Source organism: Homarus americanus, unplaced genomic scaffold (assembly GCF_018991925.1).
Source record: "Homarus americanus isolate GMGI-L3 unplaced genomic scaffold, GMGI_Hamer_2.0 scaffold51826, whole genome shotgun sequence".
NCBI classification, from domain to species: Eukaryota; Metazoa; Arthropoda; class Malacostraca; order Decapoda; family Nephropidae; genus Homarus; species Homarus americanus.
The window spans coordinates 81,875-105,183 of record NW_024747794.1 but is presented as its reverse complement, the minus strand read 5'-3'; the positions used below and the strand labels follow the sequence as shown (position 1 = coordinate 105,183).

Here is a 23,309-nt window from a genome sequence, read left to right as displayed (position 1 = left end):
CCTTGAGTACGATGCCTTAATCCCTTGAGTACGATGCCCTAATCCCTTGAGTACGATGGCTTAACCCCTTGAGTATGAAGACAGCCTCTTGAGTACGATGACTTAACCCCTTGAGTACGATGACATAACCCCTTGAATACGATGACTTAACCCCTTGATTACGATGACCTAACGGTCTTTACCCCTTGAGTACGATGACTTAACCTTTGAGTACGTTGCCTTAACCCCTTGAATTCGATAACTATTCCCCTTGAGTACGATGACTTAACGGTCTTAACCCCTGAGTACATTAACTGAACCCCTTGAGTACGATGACTTTAACCCTTTGAATCTTCACAAAGGTTGTATCTGAGCGTTCCAGTTTTCCGAGTTGTCTGCAGGTTACTCGATGCTAGCAGTGTAGATATCGCATGTGAATTTTGTTACCCCTTTGTCATTATGAAAGGCGAATCGTTTTGGCTTAAGTTACTGTACTGCATATAGATGATGATCAAAATGACGTCATTAGCCTTTATTCTAAGCAAGAGGGTGTTTCTTTCATCAACAGATAGAGAAATAAAATTAATGAAACGTACAGGTGTTGGAGACTAAAGGTTCCAGGTGCCTGCACTTTCAAGAATACCTAACCTAACCTAACCAGATATCGGACACCACCCCCAGGCAGGTCAAAGCACTTAGAGAGAGTTACACACACACACAGCTGACACTTTCACTTCTGAGACTGATGGAGAAGAGGTTACAGACAGTCTGGTCTGCTGCTAATGTTGAATGTTATTTTATGTCTTCCGGGTTCCTAGACGTTGTGCTGAAAGTAAAGGTGGGTTCTCTTGGGCAGCGTGGATACAGCATACTGAATATTAAGCCTCTGTGTACAAGATTATGTGACCGGCACTGAACTCGAAGTTACCGTACTTCACTTCATCAACTAAATTTAAGTACCTTTACATACCTGGGTCGATTAAGAGTGCCCCGGGCGCGAACTAGCGACCCTTAGGATCGGAAGAGAGCACTGGATTCACTGGACTGTCGCGCCTCCTCACGTGACATTAAGCTTTTCACTCCACACACATTTTAACCTCACCCTCCACTCTCCTTTACTTTCATCCACATGTTCTGTCTTCCACACTTTATTGCACATCTTGACGCCTCCGTCGTTTTACTGTCTTGAACATTAGAGGTAGACAGACTCTGTCCTTGTCATATACAGTAGAGTTATCATCCTTGTGTGTGACGGCTGCGATGACGACTACTCTACTTATTAGACGTGTGCCTATTGCGTGTGTGTACAGTACATGCCTTGGTATCAGATGGAAAGTGTATTACTAGTAGTAGTAGTAGTAGTATAATTTTATAATTATTATTATTATTATAATTATTATTATTATTATTGGTTATAACTTTTATAATACAATTTATCAAACATAAATATAGTTTAAAGACATGACGTCAACCACAGATCTTCATTTAACACTTACAACTGTACTCAGACATGGGGTAATCTGTAATCGTAATCGATTACAGTTTTTGGAGTAATCGTAATCGATTACACTTATTTTGGGCAAAGCAATCGTAATCACGATTACTTTCATGATTACAATAGTAAGTACATACCGGTACTTATTTCCTTTTACTGTACAATACTGAGCTCATGATTTTCAATACATTCATCTACATTCGGTCCTTTATATGACTCTGCAAACATTACCATCCATATTATGTCTGCAATACTCTAGCTGCTAGTAACAAAATATCGAGTCAGTAAGATTTAAGCATTCGTGCTGGTAACCACTGATTTACGTCTCGGCAAGCTCAGAACGTGCTAGTACAGACTTAGGCGAATCATTTTTAATATTATTTTTATTTTTTTACGGGGATTAGCCCACCCGAGCACAAGTCACTGACCCACATCAGGGCCGGGGCGAAAATTTAATAATAATAATAATAATTAATAAAAATTGATAAAAAAATGCAAATATTAATAATAACCATAAATAAATACAAAAACGAAAAAAAAATAAACCAAGAGTGAGAAAAGATATACAGTATGTGTGTTGTGTTGTCAAAGTAAGAGAAACCATTGAACCCTGCAATTGTGTGTAAATGAGGCAGAAAGTCAAATCAGCAACCTGGGACTTGGTCACAATTTTTGTGATGCCATATGTTAAGTGAAGCTTCAGCAAATAACAGTGTGAATTTGTTTATTCTTATCTATAATATGTACTGTGCGTTTTATTTGCTTAAATTAATAGCATTAGATCGTTTTTATTCTTAAAACTATCTTTGATATAATGGTTACAGTATGTCTCAAAACCTTTGAGGTCTAATTCTTGTCTAAGAATAAAATTAATGTTAAATTTGAAATTTAATATTACAGTATTGTTTTGATAATTAATTTACATTTACTGAAAGTGATACCATAGTTATATCTTGAGTATGCAGTATACCATGCATTTAATTTTATCAGAGCACTAAATTACCATCATCTTATAAGCATTTGTGTTAATTAAATTCGAAAACTTCGCAACGCTTCAGAGTTATTTAGGTCAAATACAATTTTGTATTTATAATGTCCATATTAATCTTATGAAAATTTAAATCCAGCTAATAAAGATTTTGATTTCTTGTCTCTTAAATAGCCGCACCATTATGCATTGTGTTTACCCTTTTCATCTCTAAGAAAGTATGATTTAATTGTATTAAGTTGACAAACAGTACAGTAAATTGATTTTTTGTAGTACTTTCGTTTATTTATGCACATTCCTTTTGAAGTAGTCATGATTGCAATCATGATTATGCATCATGTAATCGTAATAATTAAATTATCATGTAATCGTAATCAATTACATTACCGATGTAATCGCCCCATGTCTGACTGTACTGTATTAGGTGCGGATTTATCAGAGTTTTGTTTGTAGTTATTTTTTGCTGGAAGTGTTTAAAATTTATTTTAATGTTTTTTTATTATTATTATTATTATTGTTGTTGTTGTTGTTGTTGTTGTTGTTGTTGTTGTTCCAAGGCCCCGATGTTCGTATACACTTTTCAATATATGTTTCCATTCACATCCGACTTACGAACATCAGGACAGACGAATGAATCTCCATGTGGTCTTATTTATTTATAAGATACGTTATAAATAAGAGTATTTTTTGTTTACGATATTGAAGGAAAGTAATTCATCTAGAATGTGTTAAATAATAGTTTCGTAAAATTAATATTTGTACTTGAAATATCTTGATGAATAACAATGGTAGGAACAAAGACATTTTATTTGCGCGTATTTTAGCATTTCAGCTGGTGGGAGAAAATAACTGGACCAGGGTTTTTTTTTCATAATTGTGTGAAACTTTGTTGTGGTGAACTTTTTTGAAGAGTATAGTTGGGCGGTTGGATTGAGTAGAGGTGTCTTATGAGGAAGATGTGACATATCTCAGACTTGCCTCATTTCTGATGTACTACAGTAGGTCAAGGAATCACATTATCCGCTTCGGTCTCATCGTTCATTATTAGCTGCCAAGAGCAATCAATACGTAACGCCACATCACAAAGATCTGTACCCGTAGCTAGATTTAACTGATTAAAAAGATGTATGAGTGTTGACTTTCGTGAGAAGTTACTTCTGGCTTTATTTCTATTTCTCTCTGTCAGTAATAAAAGAAACACCGGGAGTGAGGGAAAAGGGCGCCGGAATACCTCAAAGACGTGTGGCTCGCTGTCTCACTTTCTTTACTGTGTTAATGGCTATATTGACACACTAACCTCGTTCATGTGTCTACAGCATTACATGGAACTGTTATGTGAAATGAGGCGCTCTTAACAACCTCTCTTTCTCTCGCACTTGGATATATGTAAGACCTGCCATCATCCTCGCTCTGTGACCATCCAGTGCAACCACTCCCGCCACCAACACATTACATACGGCCAGGGGGGGACAACCCCCCCCCCCCTCTTACTTTGCCTCTGCCCCTCCTAAACTCCTAACTCCTCCCCTTCCACGTTTCATCTATTGCTAACTCCACCCCACCCCCACTAAAACCAACCAACCCCCCTCATCCCCCCCAAGGGCGAGAACCTCATATACCCCTCCCGGCACTACTGAGAAACAGGAGCTGCCAGTTACTCTTTTACCGAGCGTGGTGGAGTGCAGACGCCCACGACCGTCTCTCAGTGGCGGACTGGTCATTCAAGATAAGATAACTCGTCGACAATCCACTGGACAGTTAAATAGCCTTGCCGATTCCAATAAGCCTCAGTCGTGCGGAGGACAAGCCTACACAGTGAGCTCTTGTTGCCTCCCTAAGAAACCTACGAGCTCGAATAAAAGAAACTTCACGCGGTAAAGAAAAATTGGACACACACACGGTAACACCAGCCACCTCCTTTCACTCGCTCGTTCTTGCTTGGTAAACCTTCCACCAGTCTGTTTGTTACACCCGCTGCTACACTCACCGCCCCTCTTGCTTATACACACACCAAACACTCGAACACCTGTTCAAGATGCCTTATGACTTCACTACATGGGATCGCAACTGCCTGGAGGAACACGTTACACCCATCGATGGCACTATGTCAGGTAAGTCTCGTGTTTTAGTTGTTAGCCGGCCCAAAGCTGAGGAACATAAGTAGTTTAACGTGTGTGTGTGTGTGTAAGAGAGAGATGCGTGACTGTGTAAGCGAGTGTATGTGCGGGGATGTGCGAATGTGTGTAGACGTCAGACGCCAACATCGCCACACGTCGTGTATATATATATATATATATATATATATATATATATATATATATATATATATATATATATATATATATATATATATATATATATATATATATATATATATTCGTAATTCTTCGCTGCACCGACTCCAGAGAATTGATATCCATTCTATAAATAAGGGCACCAGAACTGAACAGCATAATCGAGGTGCGGCCTGACTAGCGCAAGATATAGTTGCAATAAGACCTCAGCACTCTTATTACTTACACTTCTAGATATAAAACCTAATACTCCGTTTACCTTATTTCGAACATTAGCGCACTGTTTTCTAGGCCGTAGGTCCGGGCTTACAAGTACCCCTAGGTCTCTTTCACAAGTCGACTTCTCTAGGTTGATGTTAAGGCTGTATACATTGACAGTATTTGTTCTTCCAATATTAAATACGCTGCACTTGCTGGTGTTGAATTTCATTTGCCATTTTTCTGACCACTCCTGCAGTTTATTTAAATCCACGATTATATGCCACTAAGACCACTTCCTCCCACCTGGTCGATTCCCACATGGACGATTATAGGTAAAAATCGTCCATATATCATAAATTTTATTAGAATTGCTGTGCTTATTATAGGAAAATATTTTGAATTATATTTGTTTTGAATGATTTATAGCAATATAATATGAATTATATTAGGAATAACAAAATACAACCTGAATTATATTAGGAATATTTTATATAAAGATTACTGGCCGTTTCCTCGCACGGTCATGACCTCCTCACCTGTTTTAGCCTTGACGCTATTATGAGGTCACCTGACAAGTGTTCTGACCACAAGTCACGTGAATATGAATTAAACTTGTCAGCCTGACTTACTGACAGAATCTACAAATACGTTATTTTTACAGGAATATGAATACAGGTATAACATGAAATATTTGAATGCAAATTAATATTTAATTATCAAATTAATAACAATTAAAATAATATTCGTCGTTTGTTAATCCTAATATAATTCATCTTAAATCGTCCAAATGGGATGGCAAAAACTCCACCTACAATACGGTTAAAGTTTACGTTAGTTTAATTTTATGTTTAGGTTTGGTTAGGGTTATATATAGCTGGTTAGCTTTATGTGTAAGGTAAGTTTAGATAATCTAGGTTTAAGTCGAATTTAAGTGTAAGTTAGGTTTTGTTAGGTTAGGTTAAATTAAGTTAGGTGTACAATATATTTAGTCAGGTTATATTCAATTGTAGGTGGTGTTAGATTAACTTAAGTTAGGTTAGATAAATGTAAGTCAAGTTTGATTATAGTAGTAATAAAGATTTGGTAGATGAGTAATTGCAAGGAGGTGGGGAACTGGGATCACTTGCGAACTCTTTATTAGAAAGAGCCAATCAAAGTAATCATGCTAGCGTTAGAGAGTCCTGATTGGTGGTGACGACGTGGGTAACTATCAGGAACGGTGGTGACCTTATTGGTGGAGCGAGAAACTTTTACTAATTGGCTGCCGATGGCTCTCAGGGCGAGAAATAAAATCTTTCATATACCTGCACAGCGCCAGCACGAGCAATAAACATCGCTTGCCTGCCTTCTGTCCGTATCGGCATCCCGTTTATGGCACGAGCAAAGTACATTACTTGATTAAGATGGCGTGTACGTGCATTGTATAGTCGCCACAAGAATAAGTATACACCAACAGTGTGTGTTTGAGACAAAATATCTGGTAACACTATCCTGATTAGAACAGAAAAAATTACAAAATGACCTGTAATTTGTTTTATTCCTACATATATGTTATGAATACATTTGTTGTGAATGTTTTACTAGTCTCTTCTGTTTATATTACAAGAAATATATTGTATCCAATGGTAGTAAAACTTGTTGCCGAATGGGATTGCAGTTGTCGTACAGCTCCCTCCTCCTCCCCCACTTTTTCTCTTACCCTACCTTTTTTTACTGATGTCTGGATTGGTAAAGGAAGAAAGAGGAGTAAATATAATAATGAAGAGGAAACAGAAAATAGTTAGAGATAACATGTGAGGGGAACTGAGTTTCATCATGCGTCTGAATGTGCAGTTTCAATGTTACCAGACCATTTTTGGACCTTACAGATGCAGTGTGCATACTTATTCATGTGGCCGACTGTACACATTTCATATTATCCTATATGTGTACACGATGATGATTTTACTTAATACTCCCCCTTCCCCGAACCACTAATCCCTGACACTCCTCATCCATTCCACATCATTAGCGGCCACAAATACCTTTGACTGAGGTGCACTCACGTCCACCCATCACCCAGGTGGCACCAAGACACGTCTCAGGTTTTTAGCCATTTAGGAGACATTAACTGATGATTTCTCCAGTCATCTCCGTCCCGTCCCTTCCCTTCTGTATAGTCATCCTGCTTTGTACCGTTTTGGCTAACTATCGTATTCCATTCGGTTCCGTCGACTCATCTGTCGTCTCGCGTTTTCCCGTCCAGTCATTTTCCACACTGTTTCATAAAGTTTCGTCCCATCCCCCAATCCAATTCCTATCACTAATCCCCGTCTTTCAGGGCTGACGACCCAAAACATGCAGTATTATTCTCCCGCACCTCATAAAACCTCCATTCCTCAGTCCTGTCTCTTCTACAAACTTGATCATATGTAAGGAATTCATCATCACAGTTTTTCCTCATGTATAACTGTAGAGACTGTTAATATGAATAGTCAGTTTCTAATAGAGTAAAATCCATACAGTACAGTAAGTGTCTTTCACCATATAAGGGATGACATAACATGTACTATGATCTCGGGTCAAGTTTATGTTCTGTTATCCTTTATGCTGTGTGTTTATCTTCTCCCGATAAATGAACGACTCTGCGCGGCACCATAACATTAGTTAATGTAAGGGAAGAGAGGAAGGAGTCCTCGGGAGACGATGGTCCGTTAGGGACAGTCTAATGCTAACCTAACCCTCCTAGGTAGTGGTGAGGTGTTTAATCATTAAATTAAATAAACTAGTTAGGCTAATCTTCAAGTCATCTGTATTAATATGTACATGTATTGCCAATTCTGATTTAACAATGAAATGAAGCAAAATGTCGAGGTAATACAAACAGTGACATACTGAAATAACTACAGTTACCCGAAGCGGTGGTGTTATCTGAGACGCTCACTGGGTGAGTGGGAGACTTGGTGATAACACTTGTCTGCTCTTAAGATATTGCATCATTCTATATGACCAATCTTTTATCACACTTTAAAACAGGAGTAACCTAGCGCTGCTTAATCGGTGGGAGGGAGCAACGCGACTCTACCACACTTAAGTTACTTCAATCATCTAATTCGGGAGAGTATTGAATTTTCTTATTTTTTCCTTGTGATACACGATTGACATCTCGCCCGCGTCTTTGCCAGGAGATCATCAATGACTAGACATGTTTAAGGATAATTCAAGCCTTTTTTAAGTCAAGAATTTTCTCGGCTGTAAGAATAAAAGATCACAGTGACTTAGTTCTTTTAGTCTACTTAAGAAACGAACAAAAAGACATTGTGTATGTGTGTGTGTGTGTGTGTGTGTGTGTGTGTGTGTGTGTGTGTGTGTGTGTGTGTGTGTTTTATCAAATGGAATTTAATTAACTGAATGAAGTGTTCTCCTTTTTTCGTATGTGCTTGCGGTAGGTAGTGTGCCTAACCAATAGAACACTCTACACTCTTCCATTTTCCACACCCCTCCCCCACGCCTCTACACGCCCCCCTCCCCACGCCTCCACACACACCCTCCCACACACCTCCCCACGCCTCCACACCTCCCCCTCCCACACACACACCTCCCCACGCCTCCACCACCACGCCTCCCACACCTCCACACACTTTCCCCACACTTCCCACCTCCCACACCCACCACACGCCTCCCCACACCCTCCACACACGCCTCCCACACTCCCCACCTCCCCACGCCTCCACACCCTCCACACACCCTCCCCACGCCTCCCACACCCTCCCCACGCCTCCACACACCCTCCACGCCTCCCACACACCCCCCCTACACACCCTCCCCACGCCTCTACACACCTCCCCGCCACACCCTCCCACGCCTCACACCCTCCCCCGCCTCCCACACACACACTCCACACGCCTCCACCCCCCACGCCTCCCCACACACCCCACACCCTCCCCACACTCCACACTTCCCACCTCCACAACACTTTCCCCACGCCTCCACACACTTTCCCCACGCCTCCACACACTTTCCCCACGCCCACACACTTTCCCCACGCCTCCACACACTTTCCCCGCCTCCACACACATTTCCCCACGCCTCCACACACACTTTCCCCACGCCTCCACACTTTCCCCACGCCTCCACACACTTTCCCCACGCCCCACACCCTTTCCCCCACGCCTCCACACACTTTCCGCCTCCACACCCTTCCTACACCCCCCACGCCTCCACACACTTTCCCCACGCCTCCCACACACACCCTCCACACCCCACCTCCCACACACGCCCCACACACGCCTCCCCACGCCTCCCACACACTTTCCCCACACCTCCACGCCTCCACACTTTCCCCACGCCTCCACACACCCCCACGCCTCCCACACTCCCACCCCCACTTCCCCACGCCCCTCCCCACGCCTCCCCCACGCCTCCACACACACCTCCTCACGCCCCACACCCCTCTCCCTCCCACATACCCTCCCACCACACACCCTCCCCACACACTCTCCCCACGCCTCCACACACACCCTCCCCCACACCCTCCCCACGCCTCCACACACACCCTCCCCACGCCTCCACACACACCCTCCCCACGCCTCCACACACACCGTCCCCACACCTCACACACCCTCCCCACACCCGCCATTCGCTCTCATACTCTCCCCAATCATCTTTTTATCGGAAGTTGGATGACCCTTACTTAGAGCCTTACAGCCTACCTTTGGATGAACTGAAGATTACCACCCTAACTCTATTTGGAGATTATGTTAGGGTGGGATTAGGTTACATTAGCGTTAGGTGGTTTATCTACGTGTACTTATTGTACACGTGTGTCCAAACTTTACGTGAACGTACAGTATAAAGGCCATGAATGACAGCTTTCCCCGCCCTAAGGCAAGAACCTTACACGGCAATTAGTGATCCAAGTGACCTTTTGGGGCTCCATTCTCTTCCTACCTTTTCTCTCCAGCTCTCTCCCGCCCATTCTCTTTCCTTCTGCCCTTTTCAATTTCCATCTTTGCCTCCTTCGCACCCTGTCAAATCTTCCTCCCTTCTCCTCCCCCCCACTTCTTTCCCGTCTCTCTCTCTCTCTCTCCTATCTTTTTCTCCATTCCGTGCACCTGTCTTGCTTTTCTATTTTCCCTTCGTTTATTTTCTCCCTCTTGTACCTTGCTTTATTTCTTTCTTGCTTGTATCACTTCTCTTGTTTCCCTCATACCTTTATCGTTCCATCTCTCCCTCCCTCCTACTAGTGTTCAAGCACCCATTAGAAACACCTGAAATACACACACACACACAAACACACACACACACACACACACACACACACACACACACATATATATATGAAATATGAGACACAGGCCTACGTCACATGGGACACCCGAGACGCACATATTACAATATCTCTTCTGTTCTCTTGAATATTACGCGTTCTTGACATTGGCCCTTCTTGCACTGAGGTGTAGCATTCACAGTGGAGAGATGAAAACTGGATTGTAAGCGAAGCGTGTCCTCTATATATACAGTAGTCAATGTGTGTAGTGTTGCCTTAGGTTGGTAACCCACTTCCATCTCTCTCTCTCTCTCTCTCTCTCTCTCTCTCTCTCTCTCTACGCGGAATGACAATCAAGTTATTTTTGGATTAAGCAACAAAAAAGGAACGGATATCAATTTGTAGTTTTTAGGAGGAAGGTATTGTGAAACCGAAGGTAGGAGAATGGTACAGGTTTCTAAAGCACCGTATAGTGAGTAACATTACCTGACTGGCACTTATGACAACGTATCTAGTAGCATTATGGAAGAAGCAATATTAATTTTAAATGCCGTAGCTTCTCCGAGCGAGTTAAACAGGTTCGTTGAATATATAATTAGTTCGGGGAACTTTTGAGTATCGTGCACCGGTGGGGGTGTGGCGAGAGTGGTTGCTGAGGCGCTGGGCGGGATTGTTGCCGAGAAAGTGGCAGCGTGAGGAAAAAAATAAGATCATCTCATGACTCAGCGTCGTGTGTGTGCGCGCGCGTGTGTGCGAGAGAGAGAGAGAGAGAGAGAGACCATCACCATACCTACACCACTGCACTCTACTATCGTGGACAAAAGTTCGCTCCTTCCCAAACTGAAGCAGTATCGACCCGCACAGCACACCCGCATCAGATAACAATCAGGGTAAGTCAGTTCGGAGACTCATTCCCGTGTCTCAGTTTCACTATAGGGAACGAACTATTGTCCACGATAGTACATGAACATACATATATATATATATATATATATATATTATATATATATATATATATATATATATATATATATATATATATATATATTTTATATATATATATATATATATATATATATATATATATATATATATATATAGTCCCACCCAGTAGGTCGAGGGTTCGATTCCTTGCTGGTGAGGTCGTTGATTATATGTTCAAAGTCCGCGTGTTATATGGACTAAAAATGAAGTATATATATGTACCTCGCGTTTCATACCAGCTGGATTCGGTAAAATGCTACTGACACCACATACGAGGCACGGGCAGTTTCCCAATGAGGTTCACGGCGCCATCAGCTCGATGAACAGGCTTTGTGTGAAATATAACAGAGTCTAGAACTGCTTTTAGTGTCCTTGTGGGCTAGCCGGTAAGCGTTCCCTAGTCCCACCCAGTAGGTCGAGGGTTCGATTCCTTGCTGGTGAGGTCGTTGATTATATGTTCAAAGTCTGCGTGTTATATGGACTAAAAATGAAGTATATATATATATATATATATATATATTTTATATATATTTATATATATATATATATTTTATATATATATATATATATATATATATATATATATATATATATTTATATATATATATATATTTTATATATATATATATATATATATATATATATATATATATATATATATATATATATATATTACTAACCTTGCTACGATCTTAAAGACCTTCGTTGTTGAAGCGCAGTGTTGACAAACACTCTGTATTTAAGACTAGTGGCGCAACACATCAATACGTGATAATTAGCCCCTTGCGTCGTGTCGCCTCTGAGCTGAATAAAATCGTCTGGCATCGGCCAAATAATACATTAAAAGTGACATCTCCGTAGTGAAGGGTTAGTGGAAATAGTCTACTAAACATCCAAACGTTATATGGGAAGATTAGGTTAGGTTAGATTAGTTGATATTAAGTTGCGGTAGCTAATCTTCAGGTAATCCCCACATTTATAATATTTCGAATATTTTAAAAATCTGACAAAGTCCTCATTACTGCAATCTGTCACTTGTAAACAAACTGAGAGCTAGCAAGTGACCTCATTAATCCTCTGAGGACGATGATTTTAAATAGTCACCCTAAAGTGGGTTTTGCTGTTATCCTCAAAACCCATATTTCTCCTGAAATCAAACCATCATTGTGTTACACCATCATTCTCAAAAGAGTATATCAACGTGACGCGGTGCGGAAAACGTTGGACTGCCTTAGTGTGAATGTTCTCGTTATTTACTGTCGTAAATTGTGGCACGTTTGTTTTATTTTCTGCAGCCATCAGTCAGCTTAAAAAGTATTGCTGGTCCTTCGCATGTAACGCCAGTTGGCGGTCATTATCTTTAGTGTCAGACAAACCCAGATTCTCATAGCTTCCATCCCTCCACTGTAATCAAGTTTCTACCTTTCTCTCACTACCCTCCCTCCCTCCTTCACTCACCCTCTATCTCACCTCACCACGGACTCCCTCCTTCTCTCATCAGTATCTCGCTATCTACCTCTCCTCCCTTAACTAACTCCCCTCCCTTAACTAACTCCCACTTATAAAGATATTACCTCCCCTCTTTCCTTGCCTCCTCATTACTCCCTCACCTCCCTCAGGTTCAATACCACCTTGGCTACGTGGGTCTTATATCCTGGATGGGCCAGGCCGCATGACCTTTGGGGAATATGAGTTCAACCACGTGTTTGATGGGTCGGCGCTCCTACAGAAGTTTACTTTCGGGGAGACGGGTGTCACCTTCGCCAGCAGGTTCCTCCGCACCTACGCCTACAACACTAACCTCGAACATGAACAAATTGTAGTCTCCGAATTTGGTACGACAGGCAAATCTGTCGCCAAGAGTAAACTGAGCAAGTAAGTTCTATTATATGGGGTGGTGTAATAATAATAATAATAATAATAATAATAATAATAATAATAATAATAATAATAATGACAATAATAATAATAAACACAATAATGATAATAATAATAATAATAATAATAATAATAATAATAATAATAGTCTTTTTTTTTCATTCCGGCTTCAGGTTAGGTGATAGATTCGCCTTCGACAAGATGTTCTCCGACAATGCCCCCATCGGTGTGGTAACTTTCGGCGGGGAGTACTACTGCATCACCGAGGCCCCCTTCCTCCATAAGATCGACCCTACCACCCTTGAGACCATCAGCAAGGTGAGGTGTGAGGGACAACTGTGGCAGCCAGTAACTCACATCAATACTGTATTTTTTTCTCTTTAAGTCTTAAAAGTCGTAACATCAACACTTTCACCCTCCTCCATGTTTACTTTCCTTTCTGCACCACCCTCACCCTCTACCCATCCCCTTTGTCCTTCCCAACTTCCATTCTGCTCCATCCTCTTCCCATTTCTGACCCTCCCCCTCTTCCTTCATCTCTCCCAACTGCCCCCATCCTTTTTGCCCCTCTCCCCACTCGACCCCTTCCCCTGATCAGCTAGTGTCATAATCGGACGTTTGTATTGTAGGTGGATCTCCATAAGGAACTGGGTATCAACTCTCACTGCCCCAACCCTCGTACTCTAGCTGACGGCACCACCCTCAATATCCTGCACGGTGTTGGTGCTACCGGACCCAAGTATGACATCATGGCCTTCCCGCCCAAGCCACTGGATGGTAAGGGTAAGTATTGTCAGCAGGATGAGCTATAATTTAGTGGGGAGTTACGTATATGCACAATCATTAAAAAAAAACTATCTATTAAAAAGAAAATGAGACAACTGACAAAGGATTTTGACAAGCCTACCGAGAAAACAGGAGTCGCAATGTTCATTCTGAAATTCGTTGACCCCCCTCCCAAGTAGAAATAGTTTTTTGAGTGACTACTATGGAATCTTTTTTTAGGCATGTAAAAATCACTTTTCTCGACACCAGCACTCCTCCACCCCCCCCCACAGCTTTACCTCCCCCACATCCTCCTTACCCCCACTTAGCGTGTTTCCCCCACTGCTCCAATTACCCACAGTTCCTTCCACTTCCCTCAGTTCCTACACTGACCTTATTTAATTTTTGTTTTTATATCTCCCATTTAAATTCTCCTCCACCCTACAGTACCCTTACGCTCTTGTGAACCTGAACATCTCCCTCGTATTATCCACAGCTCACGTGTTCGCTAAGCCCAAGAAAATCGCCTCGGTCGACGCTCGGTGGAAACTCAACCCGTGCCACATGCACACCTTCGGCTTGACAGAGAACTACTTCGTCCTGCTGGAGCAGCCCCTGACCATCGATGTGAAGGCCATGGTCGCCAACACCATCCGCGACAAGCCCTTCATTGGCGGCATGGAGTGGATGGAGGATAAGCTGGTAGGTGTGGAATAGATGGAGGATAAGCTGGTAGGTGTGAAGTAGATGGAGGATAAGTTGGACAAAGGTGGATGGAGTATAAGCTGGTAAGTGTGAAGTGGATGAAAGATAAACTGGTAAGTGTAGAGTGGATGGAGGCTAAGCTGGTAAATATGGAGTGGGTGGAAGATGAGCTGGTAAGTGTAGAGTGGATGGAGGATAAGCTGGATATGGAGTGGATGGAGGATATATTGGGTCGACTGGGTCATATCTGTTGGTTGGTGGTTGGCTTTAAGGACATACCATGGCATGGGAAGTCGTACCTCGCATAGTTAATTAAGAATAATAGCACTGCCACGACCAGCCCCTCTCACCGGGGCACCAACTAAGTTGACTATAGTCACCATATGAGTGTTTGCAAAATAGAGAATGATTAAATATCAAGATTCTATACCAGTGGTACTTAACTAGGGAACACGCTCCCCTTGGGGGTCACAAAACAGCAATGCTTGGGGTAGAAACATACCGGGCGATTCACTTGAATTATTACAAATTTACTCAGATTTTTGTTCACGAATTTTGGCGTCTTCTTTTTGCTCCAAAATATAATTGTTGACTTGTAAGATATGTAATTTTCTTCCATACTCGCCTATGGTTTTCACACTCTCTGGCTGGTCTCTCTACATGTCTGCATCCATTTTCATATTGGAAATATAAGATTTGAGCGTTTCAGACATCGCGGTTGTGATGCGTACAGTACGTTTGTACGTGTGTGTAGTTACTGCTTTGGCTCTGTTGCCTTCTGGACATTTGCAACCACATACCTGATCTTGTGCGAGGCAGTTTATTCAACGTTTCTACACATTAAATCAAAGCCCAGAAACTGTTTGGATACAAGTGATGAAAAGCGTGTGGCCATTTCAAAGAAAGAAAAAACATTCAATGACTTACGCAAATGTCTCTGCTTGACTGCTGTATTATTAAATAAATCAAGGTTACTTCTATGTGTGTCGTGCCATTTCAACTATATTTGTAAATTTTATTTGAAAATAAAGACATGTTACGTATACAAGACCTATTTTTGGCAAGGGGTACGAGAAACCCAAGGGGCACGAGCAGCGAAAAAGGTTAAGGGCCACTGATGTAAATATACAGAAGCACTTGACATACACAAATAACTATCTATAACTCTTTGTAGGGGAGCGGCACACTTAGGCATTTTATTCTGGGTAACGTCAGACGATGTTATTCAGCTGAGAGAAATCCTTGCCCTGCAAAGGACACTTTCAATAATGTATGTAGATTTCTGAACTGTTAGCCACAAATAGACAGAAGAATGTCGCCAAGGTTTGACGCATATCGCAAACAACCGGTCTAGTACAGTACATTGTTATTTCGGGTACTTTTAAGTGTACCACGGTTTCACGTGAATCCTTACAAGACATCGGGGAAATTCACCCGAATCTTTAACATGGTATATCTCACCTGAATTCTTACAGGATTCCAGGGTATTCAAACTCGCATCTTACACAAAGATGTCTAGATCACTCCACTCTCAAAGAGAGGTCTATACTGTAGTATTATTCCCAGCTAATAAGCTGGCCTTTTATGTTAGGTCGTGTGGAGTATAAGCTAATATGGGTGGAGTGGTTGGAGGAAACAATATATAATACTGTAGTAAGCATGGAGTGGATGGAGGCAATACTTAAAAAGCGGAAATATCTCCAAAAGTTACTTTCGTTATGGCCCTCGACATCTCCAAAGCATTTGACAGGGTATGGCAAAAGTCTTTGCTTTCTAAACTTCCCTCTTATGATTTCTCTCCTCCACTTTGTTCTCTAATTTCTAGCTTCCTTGAGAACCGACCCATGGCAGTTGTTGTCGACGGATCGAAACTCGCAGTTTCTCTACTAATAGTGGTCCACAGGGTTCTGTTCTTTCACCTACTCTCTTCCTTCTTTTTATCAATGATTTACTTCATACTACTACTGGTTATATCCATTCTTACGCTGATGATTCTACGGTTTCCTCTTCTCATTTTTCCCTTCCCCCTAATTCTCAAACTAGAACTGTTTCTAGAGCTAATATCGTTTCATCTATCAATACGGAACTGTGTAGCATCTCCGAATGGGGAGGTAGAAATTTGGTTAAATTCAATAGTAATAAAATACAGTATTTACCAATACCACTTTCCAAATTAGAATATCGCCCACCAATCACATTTCTGAATGAAATTATTTGACAATTTCTAAAATATATATGCTAGGCCTCATCATTTCCTATAATATGTCATGGAAGCCACACATCGACAACATTGCTAAAGCTGCCTCCCGAAAGTTCGGAATGCTGTACAGATGCCGCAGCTACTTCACTCGAAAGCAGTTGCTTCAATTTTTATAAGGGATTCATTCGTCCTAACTTGGAGTACTGCTTTCATAATCTGGGGTGGCTCTTCTTATGTCCAACTGTTAGATAGGGTGGAATCAATGGCATTTCGTCCTATTAACTCTCCTCCTTTAGTCGATAAGCACTCTTCCCTTTCTGTTCGCCGCAGTGTTGCTTTACTCTCTCTGACAGGTACTTCAACGGGCAATGTTCGGTGGATTTGGCGTCCTGTGTACTGCTGGCAAGGCAATGGGCTCGTAACACTCGTCTTGCCCGCGGTGCCCACCGTTTCTGTTTGGATGTCGATCACACTAGAATAACCCGTTATAGTACATCTTCCTTCCTCACACAGCCAAACTGTGGAATGCTCTGCATTCTGTGTTTCCATACCCATATAATGTCTCGCTTCAAAAAGTCGGTTTTCCGGCATCTTCGTAGTGTAGATTAATAGTCTTTTTCTCTTCTATTTTTAATTTCTTTTTACTCTTTTTTTTTCGTCCTCCAGGCCCCGTTGTGGGTCAATGACCTGTGCCCGGGTGGGCTATTCCCGTAAAAAAAAAAGTTAAGACATCAACTCTGTAACAGTTTCGTAACGTATGGCTCTTCCACTTCTGTCTCTCACTCTTCCAAAACAAGCTTCTAATTTGTTCTTGTCGTGTCTGACAGGTGAAAATTCACCTGATAAACCGGGAAACAGGGAAGGAGGTGAAACAGAAGGTGAAGTGTGAGGCGTTCTTCTACATGCACATCATCAACTGCCATGAGCGTGATAATCACGTCGTCATCGATGTTAACGCCTACAAGAAGCCCGACCTCCTGCACGCCTTCCACGTCAAGAACCTAAGAGTGAGTGGGTTGTCTCTTCCCATTAATAACTCCACCCTTGAGAGTTCTCTACATTATCATACTTCTATGTTTAACTGAACTTTACTCGTGAAACACTGGAAATAAATTACTATAATTTAACGATTGCAGATTTTAAACTCTTCATTTCCAGCCAAATGGCTCTTCAAGTGTATCACCATCATCAGGTCTTGAAGTCAGTCCTGTTGTAAATTTTTTACGTTTTTCAGTTGTATACTATTCACACAGTCATTCATACATTTTTAGTGATAGTTTTCTTTTCACAAATACGTAAAGATCATAAAAAAGACACGAGCAAATTCCTGTACTCCTTTTTGTTGGTGAGGGATGCCATACACTGCATATAAAGTGTTGTTGGTAGAACAGTTGATATACTAAACTTTGGCATCACAATCGGTGCCACACGAACAGTCGGATCCTTGTCTTTCATGAAACATGACAGCTGGGACTGGTGTTCACAAGTACCGGGACCCATTAAGACTGGGCACATCAGAATTGGGCTATCTGACTATCCACTTTGTTAATATTACTTGAACTTATCATGATAGTGGTTGAATGTCTTACTGTTCACTTGCTACAGGAGTCAATGTTGGTCCCATATTATATAGTAAGTCCTATAATGTGTAATATTGTATTATATATTTCTCCAATAATATATGGTAATATAGACAATGGTCCCATACTATGTAATGAGGTAAACAATGGTCCCATAGTATGTAATAAGTCAGACACTGGCCCCATTATGTGCAGTAAGATAGACGCTACACGTCCCAAATTTGATAAAAACGTACTGTACGTTATTCCTCTCGCTACAGGAGAAGGGTGGTAACCTGGGCAACGAGCTGGATGGAGGCAACGTGAAGAGAATCGTCATCCCGATGGAAGTGTCGGAGAAGGTGGCTCCTGAACTCAACTTGGTAAGATTAAGCTACTGTATGTTCGATATGTCGCCGGTAACGGAGAGCCCCCCGGGGGGGAAGGGGGGTACATGAAAAGACGCACCAAGTTGAAGAGATTCCCTATGCTATCCCGACCATTCTTAGCATACTTAAAACTCGTCGATTAAGTCATACTGAAAGTAGGATACCACCATCTTACAGTTCATAATATGAAGAAAAAAGTAATATTTTTTCATTTAATCATTTCTGAATTTTTGTTGGCAATGTGGTGAAGTAAATACAATATTAAAGGATAACTCTAGGGGATTTTTCTCTGGTTAGCGGCCACAAGATTTATGCTTTAGGACGAAAATATAAATAAAGACATGATAAAGGTCCTGACCTCCACAACCTCTTTTGAAAATGTACTTGAAAAATACATCCAACTTACCAGGTGGCTGATGATGTCGCATGAATTGCCATAACACTAACAGCTACTCACATATCTCAAAAACAAATACTATTTCATGTTTCAAGTCCAGTATTATAAAGATTACATTTACCTTTATGGAAAACAACCAATTAAATAGTGTCAACAAAGCATTTTTTGCTTTGTTTTTATCTTTTATAAAGCAATTCAGTCTTTTTCATAGATGGGACATTATGCAAAGTGAATGAACTGCTAAATTTTTAGGTAATTGTTTTTTAAGGTGTAATATATTACTGTTGGAACATGAGAAAAAGAAAAGAGTGGGTTACCATATATAATGTTTTGTTTTGTTTTTTATGTAAAGTTTGAGAGTGGCAACCTTTGTGTACTTTTTGGGTTTTGGCAGGTGATGCTCCCAGGCACCAAGGCCAAGGCTCACAGGCAGAAGGACGGCTCGCTCATCCTCACCCCAGACGTGATCACTGACTATGCCCAGGAGGTCCCCACCCTCCACCCTGACTACGTCACTAAGAGATACCGCTACTTCTACGGCAGCAGCGGCAACATGACCGGCACCACTGGCAAGGTGAGACTCTACTGTGTACTGTAAGTTGTGTTGACGGCTCGGAGAAGCACTATGTGTTGTGTTGAGGGCTGGGTGTAGTGGGTGTAATGTTAAGATTATAATGCAGTTGATGGTGAAGTTTATGAAGTGTAGATAGTGCAGCTGGTGCAGTGTTTTCTTGTCTTCTGAGTTCTGTCTGTCTCCGTCTGTTTCTGTCTCTGGGAAGGAGCTGTCGGCCCCTTCCCTGTTCTAATAATAATTCTAATGCTTCGTTGCAGCTCCTTATATTAGCGGAGACAAGCCGGCAGATGACATATCCTAATTAACACTAAACTGGTTAGGTCTGGACAGCTGTGTTTGCCCAGGTGCGCGGTCATGTCGCCGGTCCGTAATGCTTCCTAATTATTACCACCCGGGTGTCTTGGCCAGGTGTAGTTTCTTTAACACAGTCAGAACGCCGGGTTAACTCGGGTAACCTTGTGGCCGTGACCTTTCCTGGGTCATGTCTTAAGCTCACTGTAGGGTGTGTCAACCTACGTGGGTTACCACGTGGGCATCTACGTACTGTTATATGTGTTACACTTCTCTGGGCTGTAAGCTATGGTCTGATAAACAATCATTACAGAATCAGTATAAAATAGTGTGACAAATTTTCTTGCACAGTCAATCCAAAAGTATCGAGACCCCAGGGTTAGGTGGCATAGTGAACGAGCGATAACTTCAGGCATGTTCATGTATCGGTTGGATTGGGTTGGGTTGGGTTGGTCTTTGCCCGTTTCATATTCTTTATGACGCCTGGGATCACGATACTTTTTGGATTCGCTGTACCTAATTATTTAAAGTGAAGGTACACACAATAAAAAAAGGCATCCCTCAGCCCCCCAGGGATACTTCCGTAATGATCCATACATCACCTGATGTGTTCAACTATATATACAGCAGGATATTTCGTGAGCAACAGATATGTGAGGACACCCTCAGGCAAGGAAAGCAGGACTACCACCATAATACAGGACCAGCACACATGTTCCACTCTCTCGTCCGTGGTGTCATATTATTTCGCACATAATCCGTGCGGTGGGCTACTTTTTTTTGCTGTGTGTGCATATTAATTTCAACCACAGTATAAAATGTAACAACCTACTAAAAAGAGGTTTGCTCATGTCTATAGGTTAGCAAGGTAGACATGGAGACACGTGAGATTAAGGAATGGTGTGAAGATGACCTCTACACCAGCGTCTCCTACTTCGTGCCGAGACCAGGAGCCACGGTAAGCAACACCTCGCTGTCTCACTGTTCCCTGGAATATTGTTATACACGAATTTCAACTGTCCTTTTTGTTCCCTGAAATATTTTTACTTATCAATCCTTACTGCCCTATCAGTAATCTTTCGTTGCTTCATCACCCAGAAGATAGGCTGTAAGAGAAGGAATGTGACTCAAATGTTTCGACTGAAAATATTTTCCGAGAAAGTACACTATTTTCTCTCTTGAAATATTGATGTTCATGTTTTTTTCTGATTTATGTGTTCCAAATTGTGACGTGATTATGTGCTTATGGCATTGCAGACTGAGGACGATGGTGTTCTCCTGGTGACGATTCTTCACGGAAAAGACAGGAAGAAGATTACCCTTCTGGTACTGAACTCGGCCGACATGAGCGAAGCGGCCCGCGTAGTGTTCATCACCTCCTCAGATGTCCCCCGCTCTCTCCACGGCAACTTCATCCCCGCATGAACATTAGAAGGATTTTTTTTTACCCAAGGACAACCTGTGAGGAGAAAAATTGTTAGATGAAAACAGAAGTGTTTAACAATGACAACTTTAGAGCAGCACGGTAACTGCCACGCGAATTGTGAGAGCATGCCAGAGCAGATTAAAATTAATACATAAATAAATAATTACCAGATCAAATAGCAAAATCTCAACTCTCCGAAAGAGCAGATAACTAAGAACAACTAGAAAATGTGAGGAGAACCTGCCAAGAAACAAGTGTTCTGACAACAGAACTGAGGACCTGTAACACTGCAGAACCCCCCCCACACACACACACACACACACACACACACACATTAACTACGGTTCATGTAAGTGATATATTGCATAACAGAGGACCAGTAACACCAGTATTTTTTTCTTACGTTACTTTCCATATACCACAAGGCGTATTTATACTCTACTACAACAACAGGAGAGATTTTAAGTAGAAGTGTATTGTATAGCAAGTTTTTCTCGCTGACGGAGGACCATAACATTATGAACTGCATTATGTGTAAACTACATTTTTACAAGTACTGTAACTTTTAAGTACTTCAGATGAATGTGCCGTATTTTTTTAATACAGTGACTTAACAAGTGCAGTACGATGTATGAGTGCCGTAAATTTATGAATAATCTCATTCCGGTGAATTTGTCTTTATAAATAATATATGTTAATAATTGTTTTATTTATCTAAGCGTTCTTTAACATTGAATCTGTAGAAGTATTGCAGCCGTTGTCATCAGCAGCCTCTCCAGCCTGTGGTAGTAGTTTAATACAATACTGTACCCGGAAGGACATAGAACGAACTATTGATAGAAATGTGTACATCACGCCTCAAAAATGCCCAGTATTACTGATAAATGCCTAGATAACAAAAATCCAGTAAAACTGTGTAAATTACTACTTTAAAATCACTCCATTTTGTCAGTCTTTTCGAGTGTGTGCCCCTCCCTCCCCCCACTGGTCCCTGTACACTACTTGGCAAAATCGACGAGTGTGTGGACATGAAGTGTCAGGGGTGGATCTGTTCACCGTGACCTCTTTCCCATCTGAAACGCACCAAACTATCTTAACACAAATACAAACTATAAGCAGTGAAAAGCACTCTTTAATAAGCGTCATGATGTTTGAGTTATGTACACGAGACATAATCATCTTTAAACATCAGGTATTTTATTTTGTTACAGTAAATGTTGTTTGTTTCAATGCGGACGTTAACCAAACACATCTGAAACGTTACCAAGCACAATATATATTTATTTACTCGTCACTTACACAAGATGTTATCATTCTTATATTGTTTTATAGTTGTTTTCAGTTGATGTTGGTAGATTTTTTTTTATTTATACCACATGTTTATCAACTGCACCAGATGTTTACTGTAAGATCCAGGTGTTGTTTTATATACTTACAAATTATGTTCTTCGTGTTAACCAGGTGTCAATCGTTCACATCACATGTTTAATAGCTTCACAAGATTTATATAAATTTGTGCTAGATTTTTTGTATTTACACCATATGATATTGTTTGAACTAGGTGTAATTTTTTTTTTTACATCAGAAGCTTTTTATTTTCACCATATTGTGTTTTACATTGTTTGTATTCACACCATGCTTTATTTGCACCAGATGTTTTGTTTCCACTTGATGTTTTTATTGACAACATGTTTTTATTGTCCCCAAAATTGTCTTGTTTCCTCTAGATATTTTTTTTTTACATCAGAAGTTTCCATTTATACCAAAAAGTTCACAATTCAACCCCAGATGTTTAAACATTCCATCACATTTACTCGTGTAGTCTTTTAAGTCTCTTCAGCAATGTCAACATAATTGTATTAACTGTTATTTGTGTTTATACCATTTTACTGTACCTCCTTCACTGTTCAGTAAAGAAATGATGGAAATCTTATGA

The 23,309-nt window shown here is 41.1% G+C and overlaps 1 protein-coding gene across 1 annotated transcript; it reads left to right on the top strand.

Moving 5' to 3' along the window:
* The first annotated feature begins 4,119 nt into the window (after positions 1-4,119).
* LOC121879857 (carotenoid isomerooxygenase-like) lies at positions 4,120-23,309 on the top strand. Its single transcript, XM_042386643.1, has 10 exons — positions 4,120-4,573; positions 12,809-13,064; positions 13,241-13,385; positions 13,697-13,850; positions 14,329-14,534; positions 17,565-17,744; positions 18,578-18,679; positions 19,477-19,656; positions 20,807-20,905; positions 21,205-23,309. The coding sequence occupies exons 1-10, from the start codon at positions 4,498-4,500 to the stop codon at positions 21,370-21,372; spliced, it is 1,566 nt and encodes a 521-aa protein (XP_042242577.1). The 5' UTR covers positions 4,120-4,497; the 3' UTR covers positions 21,373-23,309.